The sequence below is a fragment of the Bactrocera neohumeralis genome, chromosome 2, assembly GCF_024586455.1.
Source record: "Bactrocera neohumeralis isolate Rockhampton chromosome 2, APGP_CSIRO_Bneo_wtdbg2-racon-allhic-juicebox.fasta_v2, whole genome shotgun sequence".
Taxonomy (NCBI): Eukaryota; Metazoa; Arthropoda; class Insecta; order Diptera; family Tephritidae; genus Bactrocera; species Bactrocera neohumeralis.
The window spans coordinates 12910917-12935946 of record NC_065919.1 but is presented as its reverse complement, the minus strand read 5'-3'; the positions used below and the strand labels follow the sequence as shown (position 1 = coordinate 12935946).

The following is a 25030-nucleotide window of genomic DNA, read 5'->3' as shown; positions in this document are numbered from 1 at the left end:
GTTCCATTGATGCGATATTCGCCGTGGCCAACGCGCAAAGGACCATAAATCTTCCGCAAAACCTTTCTCTCGAAAACTCGTTACGGTGACTCATCAGATGTTGTCACCGTCCATGCCTCTGCACCATATAGCAGAGTTTGGTATTTGTTCGTCGAGGGAGGACTTTACTTCTCAATTGCCTACTTAGTTCGAAGTAGCACCTGTTGGCAAGAGATATTCTTCGTTGGATTTTAAGACTGGCGCTTTTTTTGGTGTCAATGCTGATTCCAAGATAGGCGAAATTACCTACAACTTCGAAGTTATGACTGTCAACAGTTACGTAGGAGCCTAGTCGCAAGTGCGACAACTGTTTGTTTGCTGGCAGGAGATATTTGGTCTTGCCCTCATTCACTGCCAGACCCATTTGCTTTGCTTCTTTACCCATTCCGGAAAAGGCAGAACTAAGGGCGCGGTTGTTGAGGCCAATGATATCGATATCATCGGGTACGCGAGCAGCTGCTTCTGCAACTCGAATTATTTTCTCCACCAGCAGATTGAAGAAGCCGCACTGTGAATATCTGATCGGTTGTTGATTTTCCAGGTCTAAAGCCACACTGATAAGGTCCAATCAGTTTGTTGACGGTGGACTTTAATCTTTGACACAATAAGCTCGATAGAACCTTATATGCGATGTTTAGGAGTCTTATCCTACGATAGTTGTTGCAGATTGTGGAGTCTCCTTTTTTGTGGTTTGGGCAGAGCACACTTAAATTCCAATCGTCGGGTAAGCTTTCGTGCGACCATATTCTACAAAGAAGCTGATGAATGCTCTTTATCAGTTCCTCGCCGCTTTTTTGTTTTTCAGACGGGTAATGAGATTCCACCTTCTTCATGGTCGGTCAATAGAACGTCCGCTCTATCATTATCGATTGGGAAAGGGTTCGCCATCTCCTAGTGTTATGTGTTATGTGTCAGGCCAGCAGTTTTTTGAATTGACCTGTTATGTATAAATACATATAGTTGAAATATCTTTGAAATAACCTGAATGCAAAATAACGTATCATCAAAAAATTCAAAATTGAGTTGTTTACTGATTACGATTCACCACATAATATTACATATGTATCGCAAATTTTAAGCTTCTGCGATCAAAAATACCCAAGCTATATTAAAAAGTCAAAAAAAACGTATCATCAAGTGCTTGATTTCGTTAAACAAAATAACGTATAATCACTCATGTATGGAAATAGCCTTCATTTATTGTTTATGTTTATTTTTAGTGATTAAGTTCAATGTGCTTTGATTAGTTTATGCTACATCGTTTATCGAACGTGGACTATATACATATATATGTAGTCCTTTGTGAGACCATAGAAAATAAGAACTCCTGTGATCGAACTTATAAATTAACAAAACGCTTCCCGCCAGTTCGGTGGGATGTCTGAAGGTATGCGCCCCCAAGTGATTAAGTCCTGACCTCCCTAACGCAAGACAGCCAAGAAGGAAGTGTTGAGTTGTTTCCACCTAATCTTCTTCCATATAGCTTCTGCAGATGGCGTCTGGTAGGATTCCCAGCCTTACTGCGTGGAAGCCAATAGGGCAATGGCGTGTTACAAGCCCCAAAACTAGGGAAAGGCTGCCTTACTGAGGGCAAAGAGATCACTAGATCTCATGCGAACGATCTTGGGACAAAAGACTTTTTCAACAGCGTATGTAAAAATTGTGGCCCAGCAATAATAAAATAGGATACGGGAGCACTGATCCGAATCCGTTCTACCAATAACGGTTCTAGGGTGCCTCTTCTTGCTAGCTCATGTCTCCTGCGATTCCGCTGTGGTCTGGCACTCATATCATTCTTATCACAAAGACTCTCGATGCTATTGATAGCGAGGTTAGGTCTTCGATCAGCTCTGAATTCTCTCATTGTTAATGAGTTCAAGGCTGGAATCGCCGCTGTGCTATCTGAGTCGATGGTCACTCCTCTGAACGATGCTGCACTCCGGAGTAGTAAATCTTCTTCTTCTTAATTGGCGTAGACACCGCTTACGCGATTATAGCCGAGTTAACAACAGCGCGCCAGTCGTTTCTTCTTTTCGCTACGTGGCGCCAATTGGATATTCCAAGCGTAGCCAGGTCCTTCTCCACCTGGTCCTTCCAACGGAGTGGAGGTCTTCCTCTTCCGGCGGGTACAGCGTCGAATACTTTCAGAGCTGGAGTGTTTCCGTCCATTCGGACAACATGACCTAGCCAGCGTAGCCGCTGTCTTTTAATTCGCTGAACTATGTCAATGTCGTCATATATCTCGTACAGCTCATCGTTCCATCGAATGCGATATTCGCCGTGGCCAACGCGCAAAGGACCATAAATCTTTCGCAGAACTTTTCTCTCGAAAACTCGCAACGTCGATTCATCAGTTGTTGACATCGTCCAAGCCTCTGCACCATATAGCAGGACGGGAATTATGAGTGACTTATAGAGTTTGGTTTTTGTTTGTCGAGAGAGGACTTTGCTTCTCAATTGCCTACTCAGTCCGAAGTAGCACCTGTTGGCAAGAGTTATCCTGTGTTGGATTTCTAGGCTGACATTGTTGGTGGTGTTTACGCTGGTTCCAAGATAGACGAAATTATCTACGACTTCAAAGTTATGACTGTCAACAGTGACGTGAGAGCCAAGTCGCGAATGCGACGACTGTTTGTTTGATGACAGGAGATATTTCGTCTTGCCCTCGTTCACTGCCAGACCCATTTTCTGTGCTTCCTTGTCCAGCCTGGAGAAAGCAGAACTAACGGCGCGGGTGTTGAGGCCGATGATATCAATATCATCATTTCTTATATAGAAAAACAAAATTGAAGAAATTGCTTGAAATTGTGTATTTCTAAGTCACGGTGTTTGTCCGCGATGGACTCCTAAACTACTGAACCGATTTTAGTAAAATTTAGCACACTTAGAAGATAGGATAGTAAGAATAATTCAAAAATAAAAAATACAGTGAAAGCTCTATTATAAGGACGCTCTATTAAGCGGGCATCTCTATTAACACACATTATTAATGTTTATTGAAGCACAATCTATTAAGCGGACAACGCTATTAACTGAACAGAAAGGCTGGTAACCAGACATTGAAAAAGTAGTCTTGAATTCGTTATTTTTTCCAATGAATTTTATTTGTATGAACGTATTCAAAATTAAAACTCAAGTACAATCCTTTGGATTCTTATACCGACAATAACATGTTTTCGCTTTTATTCGTAAATAAATTTTTTTACTGTATTGAATAGTTTATTATATGAATAATAGTATCAAATGTATACCACAGTAACGCGTTGTCGGATCCACTAGTACATATACATATACTATACATATGTACATATTTTTGAGACATGGTTAGCAAAGGCAACTATCACCGATAACGCAAAGCGCAAAACGATTTATGAAATATTTTTTGCCATCCTTCAATATTTTTTTTTTGATTCATCAAAGCCAATGCAATCGATTTTGTCTAAGATCTTTCTATGTTCACTTATTAACATCGCCAACACGCCTATCCAGTACTGCCAGCTTTACAATTTTAGCGTTAATCGCCACCATAGAAGATTGATTGATAGAGAATAATGCTTACACGAATTATTTATTACTTTTGCACACAGGCACCTGCTCACATGAGCACATATGTATGTACATACATATATACAAATAATTATCATTATTATCTATTTGAAGATCACTTGCGGCAGCAAATACTTAATGTGAAACCATTGTAACATTTCGAAAATCGAACGTAAAATGGGAAAAAATGCCGGACGGGCCATAAAAATAAAACAGAAAACTTAAGAAAACACTAATAGTAAAAAGTGTAAATAAATTAAAGCAAGAAATAAAAAGGCTGAACAACTGTGCACGCACATAAACTCAAATTTATGAATGTAAACAAACTGGCAACACGTAAGGTAGCACCCAATGGACGCACATAAATGCTGCTGTTTCGCAAGCAATCCACCTCAGCCGCTGAGTTATATACCGCGCGCTGACTACTCTACGCGAATGCCAATGAACGGTTGATTGTACCGTTCGACCAAGTCGGGTGGTGTTTGCTGGTTTGTTGCTTATAAGTTATTTGATTTAGCAATCAAATTACGCCGCTGTGCGTGGAGTAAATTGTAGGATAGGGAATTGTTGGGCGCTCATTCGCAATACCGCGTATGAATTGTTAACAAATATATTTATATGTATGTACTATGTGTATTGTTGTTTTTGTACGGTCACTCGTGTAATAGCCTATCATTTAGCTACATGTTTAATACGTAGAGCAGGCGATAGCGTTGAAGCGGGGGTAGAGAGTGAGCGTTAGGCGCTGATTTTAATATGGTGTGCGAAAGACTTGAATACATAAGTGCCAATTCGTTACATAGCAATTGGTTGCTTTTCATTTTTACTTTTTTTTCCCCAATTTTAACTTACGAAATATTGAAAAATCACACGAATTCCTATTTTTTTCTTTAAATTCTCAAATGAGTTTTTAATTTTTTAATGCATACACTTATTGCTTTTTATTTTATCTTATTTTTTTTTCCAAGCCCCTCTGACACCATTACGCCCGTAAAAATTAATAACACCCGCATGATCTCAATAGGCTAGCAGATCAAATTAGATTCCGTAACAATTATCTACGCAAAAACGAAAAGTTTTAATTTCGCAATCCATCAACAGCGGTTGTGTGTTTTTATTATTAGTGAAAATTGTTTCGCGCATTAAAAATTTAAGTTGGCTGATTATTGTTAATTAATAAACTTACAAAATTTCTAGGAAATGAGTAGAGGCTAGAATTTATTTTTAAAATGAATTGTTTAAAAATTAAAAAATGAAGTATATACATATATACACGCACGGAATTTAAATAAATGACAAATTTTGAAATAAACACGACATTTCCATTTAAAATTGCTGATATAAGTAAATTTCAACAAATTGCAAAAAAGATCCGCATACTTTTGAATAAAAATAATACCGTTCAAGAAATCAAAATGTTTAACGTTTTCATGGTAAAAAAATTACTTTTTTTGCGAATTTATTTCTTAAGTATGGATTGAGTAATTTTATTCGGACCTTTTGTAAAATATTGAAAATACTTTTGACAATATAGGGTAATTGTATCTATCAGTATATTATTAGCTGTCGGTCCCGCGTTCCAAATAATTATAATATATCATCATATAAATATTTCTCACTGAATAAAAGTGGCTGTATCACTTTTAGTTTTTATTCATTTAAATAGTAAAAGTTAATACTCAGAATCTACAATTGTCAAGTAAAAACAGCAATAAAAGCTACCACATCATGCATGCGATAATTAGTCTTAATAACATCATCCGTTCTTTGTGGTAGGTATTCGCTTAGCTTAGCGGTTATTCTTGTGGTTAGGCGTTACACTAAAAAAACGTTAACAATACAACAACTATAAGTGAACAAAGAACATTGAAAGTGGTATAATGTGCAAGTAATCGCAACATTTCATTGAAATCGCATGCATCAGCTGAGGCGTACAACGGCACGGCCCTTTTTCAATTTTCTCTTCCATTTCAACATACAATTAAATTCATTCATTCATTTTATATAGTATTGCATGGTCTTTATTATTCCAACCTTTTTTTTTTTGCACTCAAAGTGAAACTGATTTTCCTCACAACTTTCTTGAAAAATGTGCAACTTGGTGTTCGCGGTCATAAGGTAGCTGCTGTGGAAAAAGCTAGGCGTATTTGGAAAGGAAAAACTAATCACATCTAGAGCAATAAGAAAATGCAGATATTGTTTGAACTTTATGAGCTGCCACGTTGCTGCGCTGCAACTTTCCACATCACCTAGCTTCCCGGCGGCAGCAGCTTTTCCGCACATTTTGTGTAAATACCTGTGGTTCCATACCACTGGTAAGTCTACAACATTTTAATTTAAAGGGCAACAACAACATGACAAGAAAAGCAAATGTTGCCTTTGTTGTACACATACAGAAAAATGTGGACGGAACAGTTGCGTTAATATATTCAGGAACACCAGTAAATACGTCGAGATGTAATAATTATTTCACAAGACAATTTTTTTAATCTTTGCATCATTGAGTGAAACTTGTACAATAAAACTTGAACAATAAAAACATATATTTTCATAAAATTGTATAAAAAAAACAAGAAAACTCTTGAATTTTTTATAGCAAAAAAGGGTTTAAAAATATATTTATATTGATTTTGATCGATCAATTTATGTATATGGCAGCTAAATGCTTTAGTGAATCAATTTGAACAATTCCTTCTGATATTAAGAAGATAACCTAACAAATAAAAAAATGGTTTTCGAAACAAGGGCTTGATTTTAATCGAACAGTCTGTATGGCAGATATATTCTATAGAGTTTCGATATCGGCGATTCCGAGCACGAGCAACTTATTACGGAGAAAAGAACGTGTGCAAAATTTCAGATCGATATCTCAAAAACTGAGGCAAAACCGAAGTCCGAAGTCTTTCATGGTGTTATAAACTTCGTGGCAAACTTAATATACCCTGTGCAGGGTATAATAAATAATTTTAGGAGCATAGATTTCGAATATCCACAAATATATGACCACCACTGTGTATATAGGCACGCTATTGTTGTGTTGCTTGTGTTTCGTATTGTTGCATTTGCTGTCAAAGGTTCTCACGTTCTCGTCTGTTCACTGTTGCAAAAAATGTTTTCGCTCACCACTCTTCTTCCGGTTGGTATGCAACGGTGTGCAACGGTGCTCGGCTTGGCGGCAGAATGTTTCGCTACCGAAAGCCGTTAAACTTATGTACATATGTGCGTTGTTGTTTTTGTTGTTTTTCATTGCATATAAGCAAACATAATGCAAAAAGTACATATTAATTGTATTATATGCTATTTTTGCTCTTTCTTCCTTATTTCGATTTAATGCAGATTCACTTGCGGTGCATAAATTTGACAAGAAACGAATGAATTAATTTTGTTTTTATTTTTACGAATTTCACACAACTCATTATAGTCGCTTGCTGGTGTATTTGTAGTAGCTTCCTCATAAGTAATAGTGTTTATATGTAAGTAATAATTAAGTGTAGTACTGAACACGACAGCGTTGTAATGTGTGTTTCCGTGAGACTCGGAAAGGTTTAAAGGGTGAATAATTTGAGCTAATTGTAAGCAAGCAATAATGAGAAAAAGTGGCAACTTCCTAATAAGGTTATACATATGTATATCAAATATGTCAACAGCAAATGTAATTCTTGCCAAATGTTCCTCACCTCACAAAACTAATATATGTACATAATAGAAAACACAACAAGCACGATCGCACGTAACAGTTTTCCAAAAATCGCTTGCAATTTTCAGAAATAAGAATCACGCATTGTAGACTTTTTAAACACAAAAAAAATAATTAAAGTTTGCAGGCCTGTAAGTCTATTATGGATATTGGGGTAGATACATATGTATATCGTCGCCTGAAATGCAAAATAACGTAACATCACTTTTCGTAGGTTTACAGGAGAAGCAAAAAACCGTATAAAAAGAAAACCACTTGAGATATTGAAACAAAATTTTCAAATCTGAATTAACATGAACCTATAAGTATATTTTAGAAAAAAATAATGAAAAAATTAAGCAAATTTTATAGTAGGTGTCTTACGTTATTTTGAATTTTCATTTCTGAAACAAAATAACGTATGATCAATCTAAATTTGTATAAAGTTAAAAATTTGAATATTAATCATTTTTTTTTAATTTTAAATAAAAACAGTTGCAAATTTTTCATATTTCATGTTGTTTTTATTATTAATATGTACATAAGTACTAGAAAAAATGTAAATATTTCAAGCTAAAAAATGAGGATAATGTTTAATTATTATTTATTAAATAACTAATTATTCAAAAGGTATATTATCATAAAAGTAATAACAGTCTGCTGGAATTAAAGCTTCTAGGTCCTACAGATGTTGCCATTTCTTCTTAGTTATAGTTATACTTTGTAAAAGAATAGGCTGCTGAATTCCTAGAAATGCACGGGTCTGATAACTTGGATCATGGAGTCGCTAAACCGAACTCTGGCGGCTCCTCCTCTATCCATATACCGAGGGAGTTGTGGGTGGGAACAAGCCGTTGGAGAAAAGGGACAATATCTTCCAGGCCGAGATTGGAGCCATTAAGATAGCAGTAGATATTGATATCATCGGCCTCAACACCCGCGCCGTTAGTTCTGCTTTCTCCAGACTGGACAAGGAAGCAAAACAAATGGCTCTGGCAGTGAACGAGGGCAACACGAAATATCTCCTGTCATCACAAACAAACAGTTGTCGCACTCGCGACTTGGAACTCACGTCACTGTTGACAGTCATAACTTTGAAGTCGTAGATAATTTCGTCTATCTTGGAACCAGCGTAAACACCACCAACAACGTCAGCTTTCAGGTGTTATTTCGGACTGAGTAGGCAATTGAGAAGCAAAGTCCTCTCTCGACAAACAAAAACCAAACTCTATAAGTCACTCATAATTCCCGTCCTGCTGTATGGTGCAGAGTCTTGGACGATGTCAACAACGGATGAGTCGGCGTTGCGAGTTTTCGAGAGAAAAGTTCTGCGAAAGATTTATGGTCCTTTGCGCGTTAGCCACGGCGAATTCCGCATTCGATGGAACGATGAGCTGTACGAGATATATGACGACATCGACATAGTTCAGCGAATTAAAAGACAGCGGCTACGCTGGCTAGGTCATGTTGTCCGGATGGACGAAAACACTCCAGCTCTGAAAATATTCGACGCAGTACCCGCCGGGGTAAGCAGAGGAAGAGGAAGACCTCCACTCCGTTGGAAGGACCAAGTGGAGAAGGACCTGGCTTCGCTTGGAATATCCAATTGGCGCCACGTAGCGAAAAGAAGAAACGACTGGCGCGCTGTTGTTAACTCGGCTATAATCGCTTAAGCGGTTTCTACGCCAATTAAGAAGAAGAGATATAAGAAATCGTTTTACGAATGAAGAAAACGATTTTTTATCGAATCGTTTCAGCGCGCAATTTTTATGGGCCAGTCCGTATCAAATTTGATCAAATGGTACTAGGGCATCAACATGAATGATTTACCTTTCATTCAGCACTCTATATTTTTAGAATAACACACTTATCAGAAACAATTTATAAGCAAATGCGTATTCAAAATAAAAATATGTGCAATTCCATCTTACGAAAAATCAATTAAAAATTTAAATTAAGAATGTCTGTTTTTAATATGCTTGCAGAATTAATTTCTGTCTCTTCATTTTCCATATATCAAGAGTGGTTGAGTTACAATCACTTAACACTTGCGCCCAAGAGGAATATGATCGATAATACCGCAAGGCACTCGCCGCCTGTCAGTGTTCAAGTCATTAAGTTAAGATGTTACAGCTCATTTTCATGTTGCGTTGCACAGTAGCTATAAGATGTACATATATGTATTTACATATGGGCATTTTCACGGTAACGGACGCGACATTCGTACGCTTTTAAGTGCGTCCAAAACAAAGAAGACAAAGGAAAAGTTTATATATATTTACATTGTTTTGAAGGGCTGACGCAGTACTAGATTTTAATATATACGGGAAGGTTCTACTACAAATAAGTACGTAGTTATAAGCAATTATAAAGTGATACGGACGCGACAAAAAATAGAAGTTTTTTTGAGGCGCATTCAGAAATATACAAAATTCAGCAAATTAAGGATTTATATATATATAAAAATATATATATTAATAAATGCGAATAGACGACTGTTATTCGTAGGTTTATGAAATATGTTAATTTTCCCTTAGTTTTTTTTTAATTGAGTATAGAAGAAATACGGACGCGACATAACGGACGCGACAAAATCTTCCAAGAACAAAGAAATACATTTTTTTCATTATAACACTTCAATTTTATTGAAAATTAAGCAAAACAATAACGTAAATTAAAAATTCAAGTAACATTTTAGTAAAAATGACTTAAAAAATTAAGAAGAAAGTTATTAGTTTTTAGTATGGCGGTCCAAGCAACTTCAATAAATTTACTGTCGAAATATGAAAACCAATGCAAACTCTTAACTGCTTTGATATTTGGAATATTTTGCCATAACTCTGACAGTTGATTACAAAAACTATCAATTTGTGTTCCAGAGATATACAAAATGTTAACTCCATGAATGTTGTTCTTAGCACATTCATAGAAGCATGAATAATCACCGAGAACAATATTTTTTGCTTTAACGATTTGCCAGACGTTTTCGTTTCGGCACCTATTCCGTCTACTGCACCTTTGCCATGTGAAGTGGCAAAAAAATTCCACTCTAAGATTTCGCGTGGGTAAATCTATCACTGATAACAGCAAAAGACTTGGTTTCACCAAGGACCCAAGCTACGCACGTAAACACTGTTACTTGGCTATAACTAAAGTGGGCATCTTGAACTTCGTTTTGGAATGTCAAACGATAATTTTCAGCAAAATCAACTTGCATAACAATTTCATTAGCTGCTACATTTTTTTTTTAGTTTCAAAGTAATTTTGTTGGTGACATTTAACAAAACAATGCATTTTAAAAGCTGGTAGCTGAATCTCTATATCATGAATTAAGTCGATTAATGGACCAATAGTGTAGTTTAAAGTTATGTGATCCACCATACTCCACTGTTCCATTTGATTTGCGTATTAAATTTATTAATAAACTGTATTGGAACTAGATCGTCTTTAATATCGCGTACACAGCTGTCCCAATTATTAGCCATGCACTTTTCATTCATAACGTCGCAGCAAACTGATGTAAGAAATAATTCAGCTTTGGCAGGAATCTGCGGTATAATCTTTGCACAGCCTTCTAGTAGAAAAATAAAATTTGCATGGTACTTACAGACACACATATTGTGTCGTAAATTATTGATTAACTGAATGTAAGTTGGCTTAGAACGAATAAAAATAGTTTTGCAGACTTTTTCTTCGGTATATTCGGCTTTGAAAAGTTGATATGCTTCTGTTAAGGTCATAAGCATAAAACGTTTTGAGGCTACTTTCCCATTGATTATCATTGTATCCTTTCTCCCAGGAGCTTGAACGCTGATTCCATCTTGCAAAAAGAATTGTTCAATTAATTTTTCGCGCATCTGGCTTTTTGATGACTTGGTTGTATTTTCATTCATCGTTTCTGTTGGCTTAATATATTTATTGCATAAAGATTTGAGGATAGCTATTTTTCTATTCAGGTTTTTAGGTAGCGCAGCCTCAACTTTTTTAATTGCTTTTCTTATCGTTTGTTTACAGCTGTAAATTTCGCAATTCAAATTGTCAATATTATTTATGCTCTTTTTTTGCCGCAAAACTTGCTGTCTAACACGGTCCTTTTCTTTCTTCTTTTCTAATAAATTGCAATCACTTTTCAATTTTTGCGATAATCTTTTTCGGTACTCTTGCTTTCGTTTTGCTTCTTTCTTCTTGTATTCCTGCCATTTCTCGACGTTTTCTTTCATTTTCTCTCTATACTTCATTGTTATTGCTTTTCTTGTTTCTTTTGCCGTTTTTGCCATCAATAAAATTTTAATTTTATGCAATTTCTACAACTTTATTTAATATTTAAGGTTTACGGTAACGGACGCGACGAATTTCAAACACCAATAAATTTTTTTAATCGTTTTTGCCGAGAGCCAATTATTACTTTTTTTAAGTGAAATGATGTATCTGCTTTTAGTCTGAAAGCAATTTACACTTCAACACTTTGTTCACTAATGAGAACAATAAATGCTGTTTTTCGGTAACGGACGCGACATACGAATATAAGCAGAAGCAAACACAAAAAACTACCGTTATTCGATCTCCACTCAGTCTGTCTGCTTGTTGAACATTATGTTACTATCAGCAGAAGATTTTTAAATTATAAAAACATCATAGTATTACTTTGAATTAGGGAATATAACAAGGAAAAACGTTGGTATATTTGGTCAAAAAAGTCAGATTTTTGTAAATTTTGTGTATTCGTTGTATATTTCGGCTCAAAATTAGAAGAAAATAAAAATTCCTTTATATTTATAAAATAAACACATTTGAGATTTATTATTCATCAACAGAAAGTTTTCAGGAACTGTTTGAATTTTGCACGCGTGGTGGACCTTTTTGTGAAAATGCCCATATGTAAATGTGCCTTCATCAAAGAGAAGCACTAAATTGAATGCAAATAATTGAGCAACAACAAAAATAAAAAGACAATAAAAACAACAATAACAATTTGCGAAAACTATTTAGTCAGATTGCAAAATCGTGGAGCGTGTGGAGCGGCACACACATTATCATACGAGTTTATAGTATATCGCTGTCGTAACAGCCTTTCTAGCGAAAATTGATGAAGGGCCATTTGTCGTTTATATGTATGTGTGCTTATTTGTAAAATAATTTTAATTATGGACATCCAAAATATTTTAACACGAAAACTGTCAAAAAAACATCCATCCAAATATTTTGGAAAAAAATCCAATTTAGCATCACTTCTTCGACTAAATAAGTATTAGTTCATTGTATGGAGTACAAATTTTATAAATATTTTCAACGGATCAACATTTCTTCTTCCTTAAGCGGTTCGATGGGTTTCCTCGGGTAAAAAACAGCCTTTTTTTTAACAATTTTTTTTTTTAAATACTTTAAACTCGACCATTGCGACGCCATTTCCAGTGACCCCTCGTAAAAAAGATGCGCCCGCGTTGGCAGAATAACTCCTTACAGGATCATCTAAAGTGAAAAAATACGTGTTTTAGTTAAAACCTTAACTTAGAACTTGGACGAAGAAAAAAAATTAAAAATTGGATTTTTGGCACACATTTTTACAAAAATAAAAGAAAATTTCGCGACATTTTTTTTCAAATAGTTGGAATCGAGAAAAACTCTTCGTCCAAGTCTTTAAGAATTGTATCTCAAGGACCTGTGTAAAATTTCATGATGATCGGTGAGTAGTTTTTTGGAAAATTTTTCAACCGATTTCAAAAATACAGTTTCGAGAAAACGCGTTTAAAAGCGGCACACTTATGCCATGTTCAGACCGAAAATTTAAAAGATTAGATTATATTTAAGCATTTCATAACCCAACAGTGTTCTCACTGACGTTAGAAAGATCAAAAAACAGCTGTTATTGTCATTCAAGTATTCACATCGCTTAATATTTATCAAAAGAAAAGATTGTCATATAGTATTTTGAAATAAAAATACGGCTTTTTTTTAATATTTTCCATATAATAGAAATAATGGATGCATTTTTTCATTTGTTAAGTCGATTTTCAGATGAAATTAGATTCATTGCTTTAAAAAAAAATTTGTTTGTTTACATTTTTTTCGCTTTGTAGTGTCTAAATCAGCTGTGATAATGTAACAGACTGCCAGTGCTGACAAGTAGATTGCGCAAAATCAGAGTCGCACAGAGAGATTTAGCGTGGATCAGTTTCAAATCATTTCAATGAAGTGATTTGGAACTGTCATTTTTGTATGGCGAAATCTTGATAAATTTTTAAGATTAGTGGGATAATCCATTCAACAGCCGAAATCATGTGATTAAGTGTCGGTCTGAACATGGTATTAGCCTAGCTAGCTTCGAGCGCACAAGTTCTCAAGGCAGTATCTCTGAAACTATTACACGGATCAACTTTATTTAGGACAATATTCCAGAGGTGTTGTAGAATTTAATAAGACAATAAAGAAATTAGATTTTTTGAAACCCGTAAATCCATGTAACCCCTTAAGTACAAAAGTCCATGCATAAACAATTCTCAAGAACATCATGTAATGAAATTCAAATAATACAATTTATGTAGAATATTTGATAATAGCTGTCTTTGATTCGCCATTTCTCTGCTCGCTTACGTTCTATTGTCATACAAATCACAAGTAAAAGCAACAAAGTTACCGAGTTGAATTCGTTCAAGACAGTTTGTGGATACATCATTAAAGTCCATTAGCCGTTAATTTCAATGCTACCAAGTTTTATTTTGGACATTTAAGGTCCGTTTTTCTATTGTGAATAGTTCAAATGACAAATAAAAATACAACTTTCTCTTTTCTTTTATTTTTAAAACTTAAGACTTAAAATCAATTATGGTACTGATTACTGCAACTTTTTTAACACGAAAAAAAACTTCTAACTAAGAAAGAATGATAACAATCTTGGACATGCGTCGGAAGACATGTTATTAGCGCAGGGTTGCACCACAAGTGTTCTCCGTTTGTTGAGCATCTGTTATAATTCGATTTGCTGGAGAATAACAACTAATAAAATTGCTAAAATCATTAGGTTTATATTTCTTCACTTGGATCGAAATTGCTATTTTTTTTAATGCTAATTTTTCTGTTCTAATTATCCAACTATGAATTTTTGTTTTCAATTAATTCCAATGTCATGACTTTTGAGTTCGATTTGCAGACTCAATTGAATTAACTGCGAATTCGTGAATTTTTTTGCGTGTACTCACACCTTATCTGCCTCTACCGATTGCACCATGTACCTGTGTATATGCGTCGCTCCCGACAAGCGTCGAGCTTAAAGTCACACTTCATGATGTACGTACGAATGTAATTTATTGTACTCACACGCTTAAAATATGGCGCTGCCTGACAGAATCTTACTTGTAAATACACGGCTCTAACAATGGCTTTGACACCGTCAACGATTCTGACTCATCACATGTTTACGATATTTGCGTATCTGAATGGAAATAAACAAAACAATTTGTCGTTGAATTATAAATAAAATTAAAAAAAAATAATTAGCAATTTTTTTTATATTTCTCTCATGAAATAAGTAAAAAACGAGAAAAAATTTAACATCGGTTGCAAATAAAAGACTTTTCCATACAAGAATTTAATTTTGATCGTTCATTGTGTATTGCAGTATACTGTTCCAATCCGACCAGTTTGTTCAGAGATTATACTGTTGCCTTGGACTACACCTTGTCATTTAAAAAATTTTTCCATACAAGAACTAAAATTTGAAAATTCAGTGGCAACTATATGCTATATGTATGTAATGAGGTATGAAACTAAGTTAATTGATTGCGCGATCAGTTAGTGGTGATGATGGTGATGATTTTGATATATTCTAAACGTCATAAACTTGACCTACTAGAGTAGATATTTGAAAAATAAACTGCCTCCACATTAGTGATTTTGTTTCTGTGTCATATACTTTTGGTTGTGCGAAAGTGTCCGATTTTTTGCAAAACAATCGACATTTGCGGGAAGTGCTGATTTTCTTTATTCAGTCAAAGGAATTGGCGCCTGAAGCACACCAACTACAAAAAGTTTATGAACACAAAATCCTTCGAAGACGGTTAATTGACGACGTTGCTCTATGAGGATCCGTGTCAAGCGCAAGAGAAGCTTCCTATAGTATTGGGAGTCACACGCAAGCCATTTAAAAGTGACTGCAAGTACTGGAAATGATTCAGAAACAAAAAAACTGTTTTTCCCTATTACCTCAATACCAGGAGAGGAATAAAAAAGTGATTCTTCTGTACGACAACGCTCGGCCTGACATTGCCAAACTCGTTCAAACGTTTAAATAGCCCTACCCCACTCACTTTATTCCCCAGATATTGCACCGTCCGATTATTAATTATTCCGTTCGATGGCATATGGTCTGGCTCAGAAGCAATTGTACTCACAAGACGACATCGAAAAATAGCTTGATTCTTCGATAGCATTACAAGATGAAGAGTTTTAATGTAATGGTATTCGAACTTTACCAGAAAGATGGGAAAAATTGTGACCAACAATGAGCAATACCTCGAATAATTCATTTGCAACCATTTCCTTACAATAAAATTTCGTTTTCATTAAAAAAAACAGTGAGAACTTAGTTGCGCACCAAATAATATAATATAGCTTCTTGGGGAGAAACGGACATATGCTTAATTACAGATCGATATCTCAAAAACTGAAGGGCTAGTTCGCGATATACAGACAGACAGACGGGCACGGCTTAATAGATTCAATTCGTAGCAATGATATAATATACTCTATAGGATCTTTAATGCTTTCTTCTGAGGGTTACAAACTTCTGGGCAAACTTGACATACAAAATGTTTGAAATATGTTTTATCATGAGAACGCTCAAATTGAATTTTATGAAAATGACATAATTCGGGCGGAAACCTTTTTCTTAGTTGCTTTTCGCACATCACGTTTATTTTGGTGTAAAAGTCAACCCAAGAGCACTTTAACTTTTGGATTAACTCATTAAAACACTGTAATACATGCATATAAACACCTTTACGTACATATGTATGTATGTATATGGGTACATGGGCAGTATAAACTGCCTGGTTTGGGCGAAAACTTCATTTAAATTCAAATTCCCATACAAAGTGAAGTCAACGAAGCGGAAGTTCACAACACAGCGCAAGGCAGCCTACCTAACTAACTAACCAAGCAAACGAGTAACCAGCCAACCAAGCAGTCATCCAACTAGTCAGCGAGTTACTCAAAGCCAACAACAAAGCTGTGTTTAAACGCCAGCAAAGCTTTGTAGCACCAAGCAAGCAGAATGTAAGCGACAGGCGAATGACACTGCATAGGAATCAACTGCTGGCGCTTCGTAAGCTGAAGTGCCTCTTCTTATGAGAGCGTCGTTTAAAGAGTTTTACATCTCAATTTCTTTGCTATTTACTGTTATTAAATATATTATGGTGTTAATAGAATTGATGTAAAAATTTTTAAATCGATTTTATATATTTTTGCTCTAATTTACATATGTACATATGTATGTATATACATATATGTATGTATACATTCGATATTACTAATTTATCATTAATAATTAATTCATTCATTTTATGCTGTTAAAGTAGAGAAAAACGGAAGCGGAAGCGCTGTAATTAAAAACAAAAAAAAATATATAAACTATTTATTTTTTTTTGTTCTTTTTTTCTTACTCTATTGTGGGAAAGTGTTGGTTTTTTTTTGAAATTATTTTAAGTTTACTGTATTAAATCCTGAAGCGGGTATATTAAGTTTGCCGCGAGGTTAGTAAAATTCTGAAAAACCCCTATAGAGTATACATACATACAGTGGTGGCCATAACATATGCAACTAATACATTAGTTTAGAAAAAGTGTATATATTTTACCAATAACCTTTGCAAACCGTCGATTGGATATGAAATTATTAAAATTTGGTATTTTTACTTTTATTTAACGTTTTTAAACAAAAAAATTTCATTCATAAAAAAAAAATAAGAATACCATTTTGATTTCCACTCCAAAAAAATTACGTGGACAAAACATATGCAACTCCGATTTGAGTTCATGTAACAATTATAGGTATTTTTTGTTACTATTGACATTATAAATAATTGAATACCTTTAGTTTTTGTAAATTTATTTTGTTAATTCCAAAGAAACGTGGCTATTGTTTTATAAAATGGCGAGAGACAATTAAAATTTGGAAGTATAAAATGGAATGGCACAAAAAAAAAACCTTGCCATAAAATATGAAATGCACAAAAGCACAATTTCACGAAAAATCAAAAATCGTTATTTTTGCATTAATTTCATTTAAAAACTTTTTTTTTTTAATTAATTTTGCTATCCACAAGAATGTATATTAATAAAATTATATGAATTAGTTATTATTTAAAATTGTAAATATTTCAAGTTTTATTTATTTATTTTATTTTATTTTATTTTTTTATTATTATTTTTATTTTTTTTTTTATTTTTTTTTTTTTAATTATCTCTCAAATTTCTTGGGTTATTTTGGAACTAGCAGCTCAGTGTCTCTCAAACGCTCAGCTTCTTTACTTGGTATCTGTTTACTAAATACCATACTTAATCATTATATTCATGATTATTATCTGCAATTAATTTACTTTTTTCGTAATAATATGCTGACTTCGTAAAATGTGTAAGACTTACTTCGGATAATAATATTGTAATACAATATACATACATACATCAGCATCTGCTCGTCTTTTCAAGCTGAGTCAACATTCTCAAAAGTACATTTTTTACCGACAGCTATTTTGAAAAGCATATGCACTTGTTCACCGTACAAATTTTGCACATGCAATTAGTCTTATGAGTGTTCTTACAGTGTGATACCCATACTTTAAGCCTATTTTTGTTTTTAAATACGACTTTCAACTTTCCGAAAATTATGTTAAGATATTTTATTATTAAATTTTTTTAGAATTATCTACAAGTGAAAAAATTTTTCTGATTAAGCGGTTACGAGAAAATTTATCTAGAAAATTAATTAATCAGAATGATCTACATATCTTTTCTACTCTCACTTTGATTTAGCCCTTTTCTTTTTTTGCTGAACTGAATCTATATATAAATCGTAATTGGACAAAGACAGCTTCTAGTAGGGACTTGCTACAATAACAAAAACTCCGTGATAAACAATACACAGCGCACTCGTAAAATGTGTTCTGTGATGGCGGAGCAAAATACATAAATAAATGTGAAAAAAAAATAGTATGGGCACACTTTGCCTGTTTCATTGGCTAACACTTATCCACTTGGTTGTGCATTTAATGCAATTAATCACTTGAGAATTGTCAGCATCTGACCTTGACTTCGTACACTGGACGCATGCGCTCGCGTTAATTTAACAAGTTAAACACGACAATGAGTATGCATGTACGCGGCAACAATAAGATGGATGAGTGTTTCATATGCGTTGAGTATAGAATATGAATGACATAACTTTAGTATTATTACACTTTGTAGAGATGTGCTATCTTTGTTTATGTGGCTGTAGTTTATTATAATTATTTGAGTTAATATGAATCTTCTTACTGACTAAGTTCTCTCGTTATTTTTGTTTTTATACGTATATTCGCTAAAGCGGTTAATGTTATCAGTGTCTGAAGGGAATATGAGTCATATTTCTAGTAATTTAGTTGAAGGCAATAAAATACAATGACCTAAGCTGCACATTTCATTATTAAAACTTTTGTTCACTCTTTAATTGGCACATATAAGATAATCATATTAGCGGATATGGTTCATATAGAGAACGGACGGACTAGCTCTAACCTCCATTTTAAATAAAATTTTTAATATCGGTTAAATATGTATAGTTCTGAACATGCTAACGCTTAATCAAATTTTCTCTACACTTTTATATATACAGTAGTAAATAGGTTCGGTTTGGATGGCCTTTCCTTTCAGTGAATTTAGAATTTTTCGGTTTTGACTCATTTTCGGTGCGCCATTGCTCAATTGGTGTACAGTTTGAACATCATATTCATAAACCCACGTCCCGTTGCCAGAAATTCGTTGACAAGCCTCTATTTTGGGACCTCGACCAGACGTCGTTACTGAAAAAATGCATATCTTTTGGGATGAGTCTAGCATTGACACGCTTCATACCCAAAACACCCATAGCAGCATGTGTTCAATCGATTCATAACTAATGTTGAAATCCTCTGCTATATCTATAATGACAGGAGGGCGATTTTCAAGCTCCATTCCTTTAACTTTTTCGATGTTAACGTCATTGACAGAGGTTGATGGAGGACTTGCATGAGGCAAGCTATCGATTACTTCACGGCCTTCACTGAATACTTTGTGACACTCAAATACTTTTTGTGATAAAGTATACTTATTCTGTAACATTTTCAACGACTTGTGATTCCACTGAAAACACAAAATTTCAAGCAAACTCGTTGTTCTATTTTTTATCAGCTGCCAAACTCATACTAATAAGCATACTGTGATCAAATATGACTCGGACTGGTCCTGTGAAATAGATAAATTAGTTATAATGGTGATCTTAAATATGTAGGAGTTTAAAGTTATTTTTTAATCCAAAACTATACATATGTGATTGTTAATCAATATTACCTGTCCGGATCCACCCCAGGTGCGTAAAAGCGCACAATTATATCTAGAAAGACCACGATTCAATTTAAGCTTGGGTAAGGGATTAAGGGACAAATTGATTAATAAACTTTTCAAATAACAATTAGAATTCAAATTATTAATTTTTGGTACTTAATTATCAGCCACTGTGATAGAAGGACTAAATAAAATTAATTGCTAAAACCAATAATGTATGCTCCGCACAAAATGCTAAAAAATCAACGTTCGCAAACAATTTTCTAAACTACTCATTCATTTATTTTACATACACGTATATATGAGTATACCACCTAGCTGTCCGTCGTACACAAATAACTACGATGCTTCACATCGTTACAATCTGTCTAGCTGGCCGCGTGACAGTCGACCCATTAACAATGCTACGCTTTCAGCTAATAAGTCGCGTAAATAGAATTCCAGCTGCCGCATTAATTTGAATTCATTTAAAATTGTGAATCAAATTGAAATTAAATTGCAAATAAAAAAATAATCATACATGAGAATAACAGTAGCATATCAAAAGCGCAGAGAATTCGCATTTGAACTTGAAATTTTATTATCACATTGCTATTAGCGCGGCTGTGGGACGGCAGTCGAACGACGAGAAGCCACCAGTTGGGAGTGTGTTTTAATTTCCGTGCTTTTTACGTAATACGTATAATATTGTTGTTGTAGGCTTTTATTTTTCTTTGTGGTAAATTAATATAATAGAAGTATATTTCAACGAAAATGTAAAATAAACAATCAACAAAGAGTGTGTGGTTAGCTTTACCTTCGACGATGTTAGACGACTTATAAAGTGTTTACAAATATCGGATAATCATTCAGCATTTTAAGCCAACAAAAAACTAATAACTATTTGTACAGCCCTTGAAAATTTGATCTTTTATTTTATATTTGCAGACGAGGACGCTTTAATTTCGAAAGAAAATCGTCACCCAAAAAGCAATAGTAAAAGTCAGCACTCGTTTAAGGAACTGCAGGCGCAGACAGAACAACAGCAATCGCCTATAACTAGCTTAAAGCTCACCAGCGCAGCAGCAGCAGTTTCAAATTCCCGCCGTAGCACTAACGAAGTAACAGCGACTGCCGCAAACACCCCAATTCCAACAAACAGTAGAACACCAACGACCAAAGTAACCTCAGCAACTCAGCAAAAGCCAAACACACCTCAAATCAAACAACAGACAGTGCAACAGCTTAAACAGGGGCAGCAACTGAGTGGCCGCAATAGCAGTCACAATAATAGCAAACATAATACTGCTGCGTTAGAATATCACCACAACAGCGCCGACGTTTGCAGTGAAGCGCCAACTTCAAAGAATTCCGCTACACTCGTTGGTAGCGCCACTTCGGCAACTGGATTAGCGTGCATACGTACAACAACTGGTGTAGTGCCAACGCCAGCGACGTCAACGGCTGTCACGCCGGCGTCGTCGTCTGCGTTCACAACCTCGCCAAAAGCGAGCAATAAAAAAGTGATGCACAGTCACGCCACGGCGACCCAGCATAGCGGACAAACAACAGTGGTTGGTCATCATCGCGGCTTTTCGCAACCATCTGTGACAGTGGCGGCCAATTCAGCAGGCGATCCATGGTTTTTACAATCCACCGGGCATCAAATGCCGCCGACAGCGCCTTTGCGACATAATAAACGACCCGCGCCGCAACCCAATCACACTAACAGTGTGGGTGGCGCTGGCCTAGGAATTGGCGTTGGCGTGGGAACAGGCGGGGGCGGCATTGCTGGTGCGGGGAACATCGGTTTGGCGAACTCTAGCGGTGTTGGTGCCAATTTGTTGCATCAACAGCAGCTGAGTCAATCGCAGCCTCACATTGTACCGCCGAATATTCCGCCGCATCATCACAACAATGTGGTAATTATTGTAGCAAATATTAGTGTGAATTATTGTAATTTGTTTTTGTTTATACTTTTCAGAGTCAACATCACAACGCAATCCATTTGTCCTCGCATGCACTTAATAGTCATAATTTAATATCGACCGCGGTTGGTAGCAATCATTCACCAAAATCACCCAATCAACAACAACAGCAGCAGCATCATCATCATCAGCAGCAACAACAACAGCAGACGGCACAATTGACCGGCCCGACGACACAGCCGCATGCACATGCACACGTTTTATCCACCTTTGCACCAACTACTGGTAATTGTGCGCCCACGGGTGGTGTGACAGCCGCCGCGGTGGCCGCCGTCACACAACAACAGCAACAGCAGCACTTGCAGTTGCTGGCGAATGCTTCCAGCAATAGTAACAATAATCTGATGTCGTCCTCATTGAATGCGGCGCAGCATAGTGCCGCCTTATCGTTACATGAGCGCGGCTTACCACCAAAAAGTGGCGCCCATGTGGCCGGTTTGGGCGTCGGTTTGCACAGTAGCAATATGCTATTGCATCAAACACAAGCGCCCACATCGCTTTCGAGCAGCCAACAACAAACGCAATCGGCGATATCGCTGAACACAGCTGGCGGGAGTAGTAGTACTGGTGGTGTGGCTGCTGGTAGCGGTAGCTTAACTGGTACAAGCATGTCCACATCTTTGCACAGTTTTGATAGTGGCAGTTCGGCGGGCAATGCCTGGGCAAGTAATGCTAACGTGGCAGCGGCAGCTTTGCACTCACCCACTAACGCTTTAGGAGGCGGGAATCAACATCATTTACAACCTCAACGCAAATGTGAGGTTAAACTGAACGCAATGCCGTAAGTAATGCAATGCAAGGCAATCGACTTAGGCTCATTATTATTGCTATTGAAATGAGCGGTAGAGGTTCAATAAATAAAATATAAGTTAATTATAATTTTATTGTAGCGATAAGCAAAATGATTGGCTATTCGGAGAGTACTATTATAAAGGCACGTTAAGATAAACCTCGAAAACCCCTCTACTCACAAATCTCTAATAACGCTCGTTTATTAATATGATATTAACTAAATTTGAATACCTATAAAGTGGACGTCATCCGCTTATCTCTTTTTTATCTGTATTATTGTGCAATCATTATGCACATATGTATTTTATTGGCTTTGTTCAATATATAGTTATGTAAGTATGTATTTATATATACATACATAATCAAAATTTAGATAGCAAGCCAAGGATCCTGTGTATCTAAACATCACATTGTGCAAAATCTCAGATCGAAATATTAAAAGCTGATGGACTATATACAGACAGACGGACATATGTAGCTAAATCGAATCAGCTCGTGCTGATCATTTAATATATATTTTTTATATGGTATCCGACGCTTTTTTCTGAGTGTTACAAAATTCGTGACAAACTTAATATACCCTGTTAATGGCATAAAATGCATCGCATTAAATATAATTGGTGGGCATGACTTCTTACCAACAACAACAACCCCTGGTGCTGGGAAGTTGATAGCAGGACCGTCATATATTTGAAAAGTTTTTGTACAGCAACTACAACACTTTCCTATTCAGATACTATCTCTGTATCTTATCACTAATAATGGCATACGCAAACGTAAAATCATGTACATATGTATATAGTGTAATATCGTTTCTGTTTAGCATTTAAGCTTCAGCTCCCTCTTTGGTAGGGTAGAATACCAAAATGTCCAAGTCAAAAGTAAGAAAATACCTAAAACGCGATAAAAGGCAACAAGAATCGCTGTTAATTGTCTTCCCGTATGTAAGCCAAATCTATGGTAGTGTTGTCTTTGTTGTAGCAACATTTACCTTATTAACTACTGTTGCTACTAGTGTTATAGAAATGCCTACTCCTAATTTCTTTCCCCCAGCATAAATTTGTTTATAAAAAATGTGTTTTTTTTTCTAATACTTAATTATATGCTTCGATCAGTTGGTTCCATGGCAGCATAACACGCGACGAAGCCGAACATCTGTTGCAACCACGCGAAGACGGCCTCTTTTTGGTGCGTGAATCGACGAACTTCCCGGGCGACTATACGCTATGCGTCTGCTTTCAGGGCAAAGTGGAACATTATCGTGTCAAATATTTGGGCAATAAACTAACCATCGACGATGAAGAGTATTTTGAGAATCTGGGGCAATTAGTTGCGGTAAGACAGACATTTGAATTAATTCACTTCAATTTTACGCACTGACTATTTGTCCAAAATTGTAGCATTATGAAGCTGATGCCGATGGCCTGTGCACACAACTCATCAAATGTTTACCCAAACAAGGAAGACAGGAGTTCTGCATTAATTCAAAAGATTTCCTTGATAAGGGATGGGTCATACCGGAGGCTGATTTGCAGCTACGCGAAAGCATTGGCAAAGGCGAATTCGGTGATGTGATGTTGGGTATACTGCGCAGTGAAAAAGTCGCCGTTAAGATGCTTAAAGATGAGGGCGCTGTTCAAAAGTTTTTAGCGGAAGCTTCTGTTATGACGTATGTCTATAAAAAAATTAAATGCTGGTGTTTGCCTCTAACACGAAACTATTTCATTTTTTTCCACTCAACAGTACATTAGAGCACGAAAACTTGGTAAAATTCATAGGATTGGTGTTTACAAGCAAACACATCTACTTGGTAACGGAGTATATGAGCAAAGGTTCGCTGGTTGATTATCTACGTTCGCGTGGACGGCAGCATATTACGAAAAAGGATCAAATCAATTTTGCCTAGTGAGTATGCAATGCATGTCATATATGTTCATCATTCACATAGCTATATTATTAATATATAATTTTCTTTTTCTGCGCAGCGATACCGCCTCCGGCATGGAATATTTGGAAGCTAAAAAAGTCGTGCATCGCGATTTGGCCGCACGCAACGTACTAATTTCCGAAGAGTGCGTTGCCAAAGTGTCCGATTTCGGTTTGGCGCGCGAAGAATGCTATAATCTAGATGTGGGCAAATTGCCCATAAAATGGACGGCGCCTGAAGCGCTCAAGAATGGTGTAAGTAAAAATTATTTATTTTATTAAGTAATATGTGAATGAGATTTGTCTATTTTAAGTAACATTCAACATGTACAAGCATTCACACAATTTTCTCATTTGTACTTTTAGCGTTTCTCCAACAAATCCGATATGTGGAGTTTTGGTATTTTGTTATGGGAAATCTATTCATTCGGTCGAGTTCCTTACCCCCGCATAGTAAGTATTAATGATTTAACTTATTCAAGGTTTTTTCCAAAACAAAATTAAGCTAAAAACCT

The 25030-nt window shown here is 35.7% G+C and overlaps 1 protein-coding gene across 1 annotated transcript in view; it reads left to right on the top strand.

Annotated features, from left to right (window-relative positions):
* The window catches only part of LOC126767888 (probable serine/threonine-protein kinase DDB_G0267686), a 35723-nt gene that overhangs the window by 7920 nt on the left and 2773 nt on the right, over positions 1–25030 (top strand). The window contains exons 2-8 of the mRNA XM_050485598.1: positions 20758–21731; positions 21794–22578; positions 23705–23924; positions 23990–24258; positions 24333–24494; positions 24575–24770; positions 24882–24968. Coding sequence (XP_050341555.1) covers positions 20758–21731; positions 21794–22578; positions 23705–23924; positions 23990–24258; positions 24333–24494; positions 24575–24770; positions 24882–24968 — 2693 coding nt within the window. The remainder of the gene's footprint in view (positions 1–20757; positions 21732–21793; positions 22579–23704; positions 23925–23989; positions 24259–24332; positions 24495–24574; positions 24771–24881; positions 24969–25030) is intronic.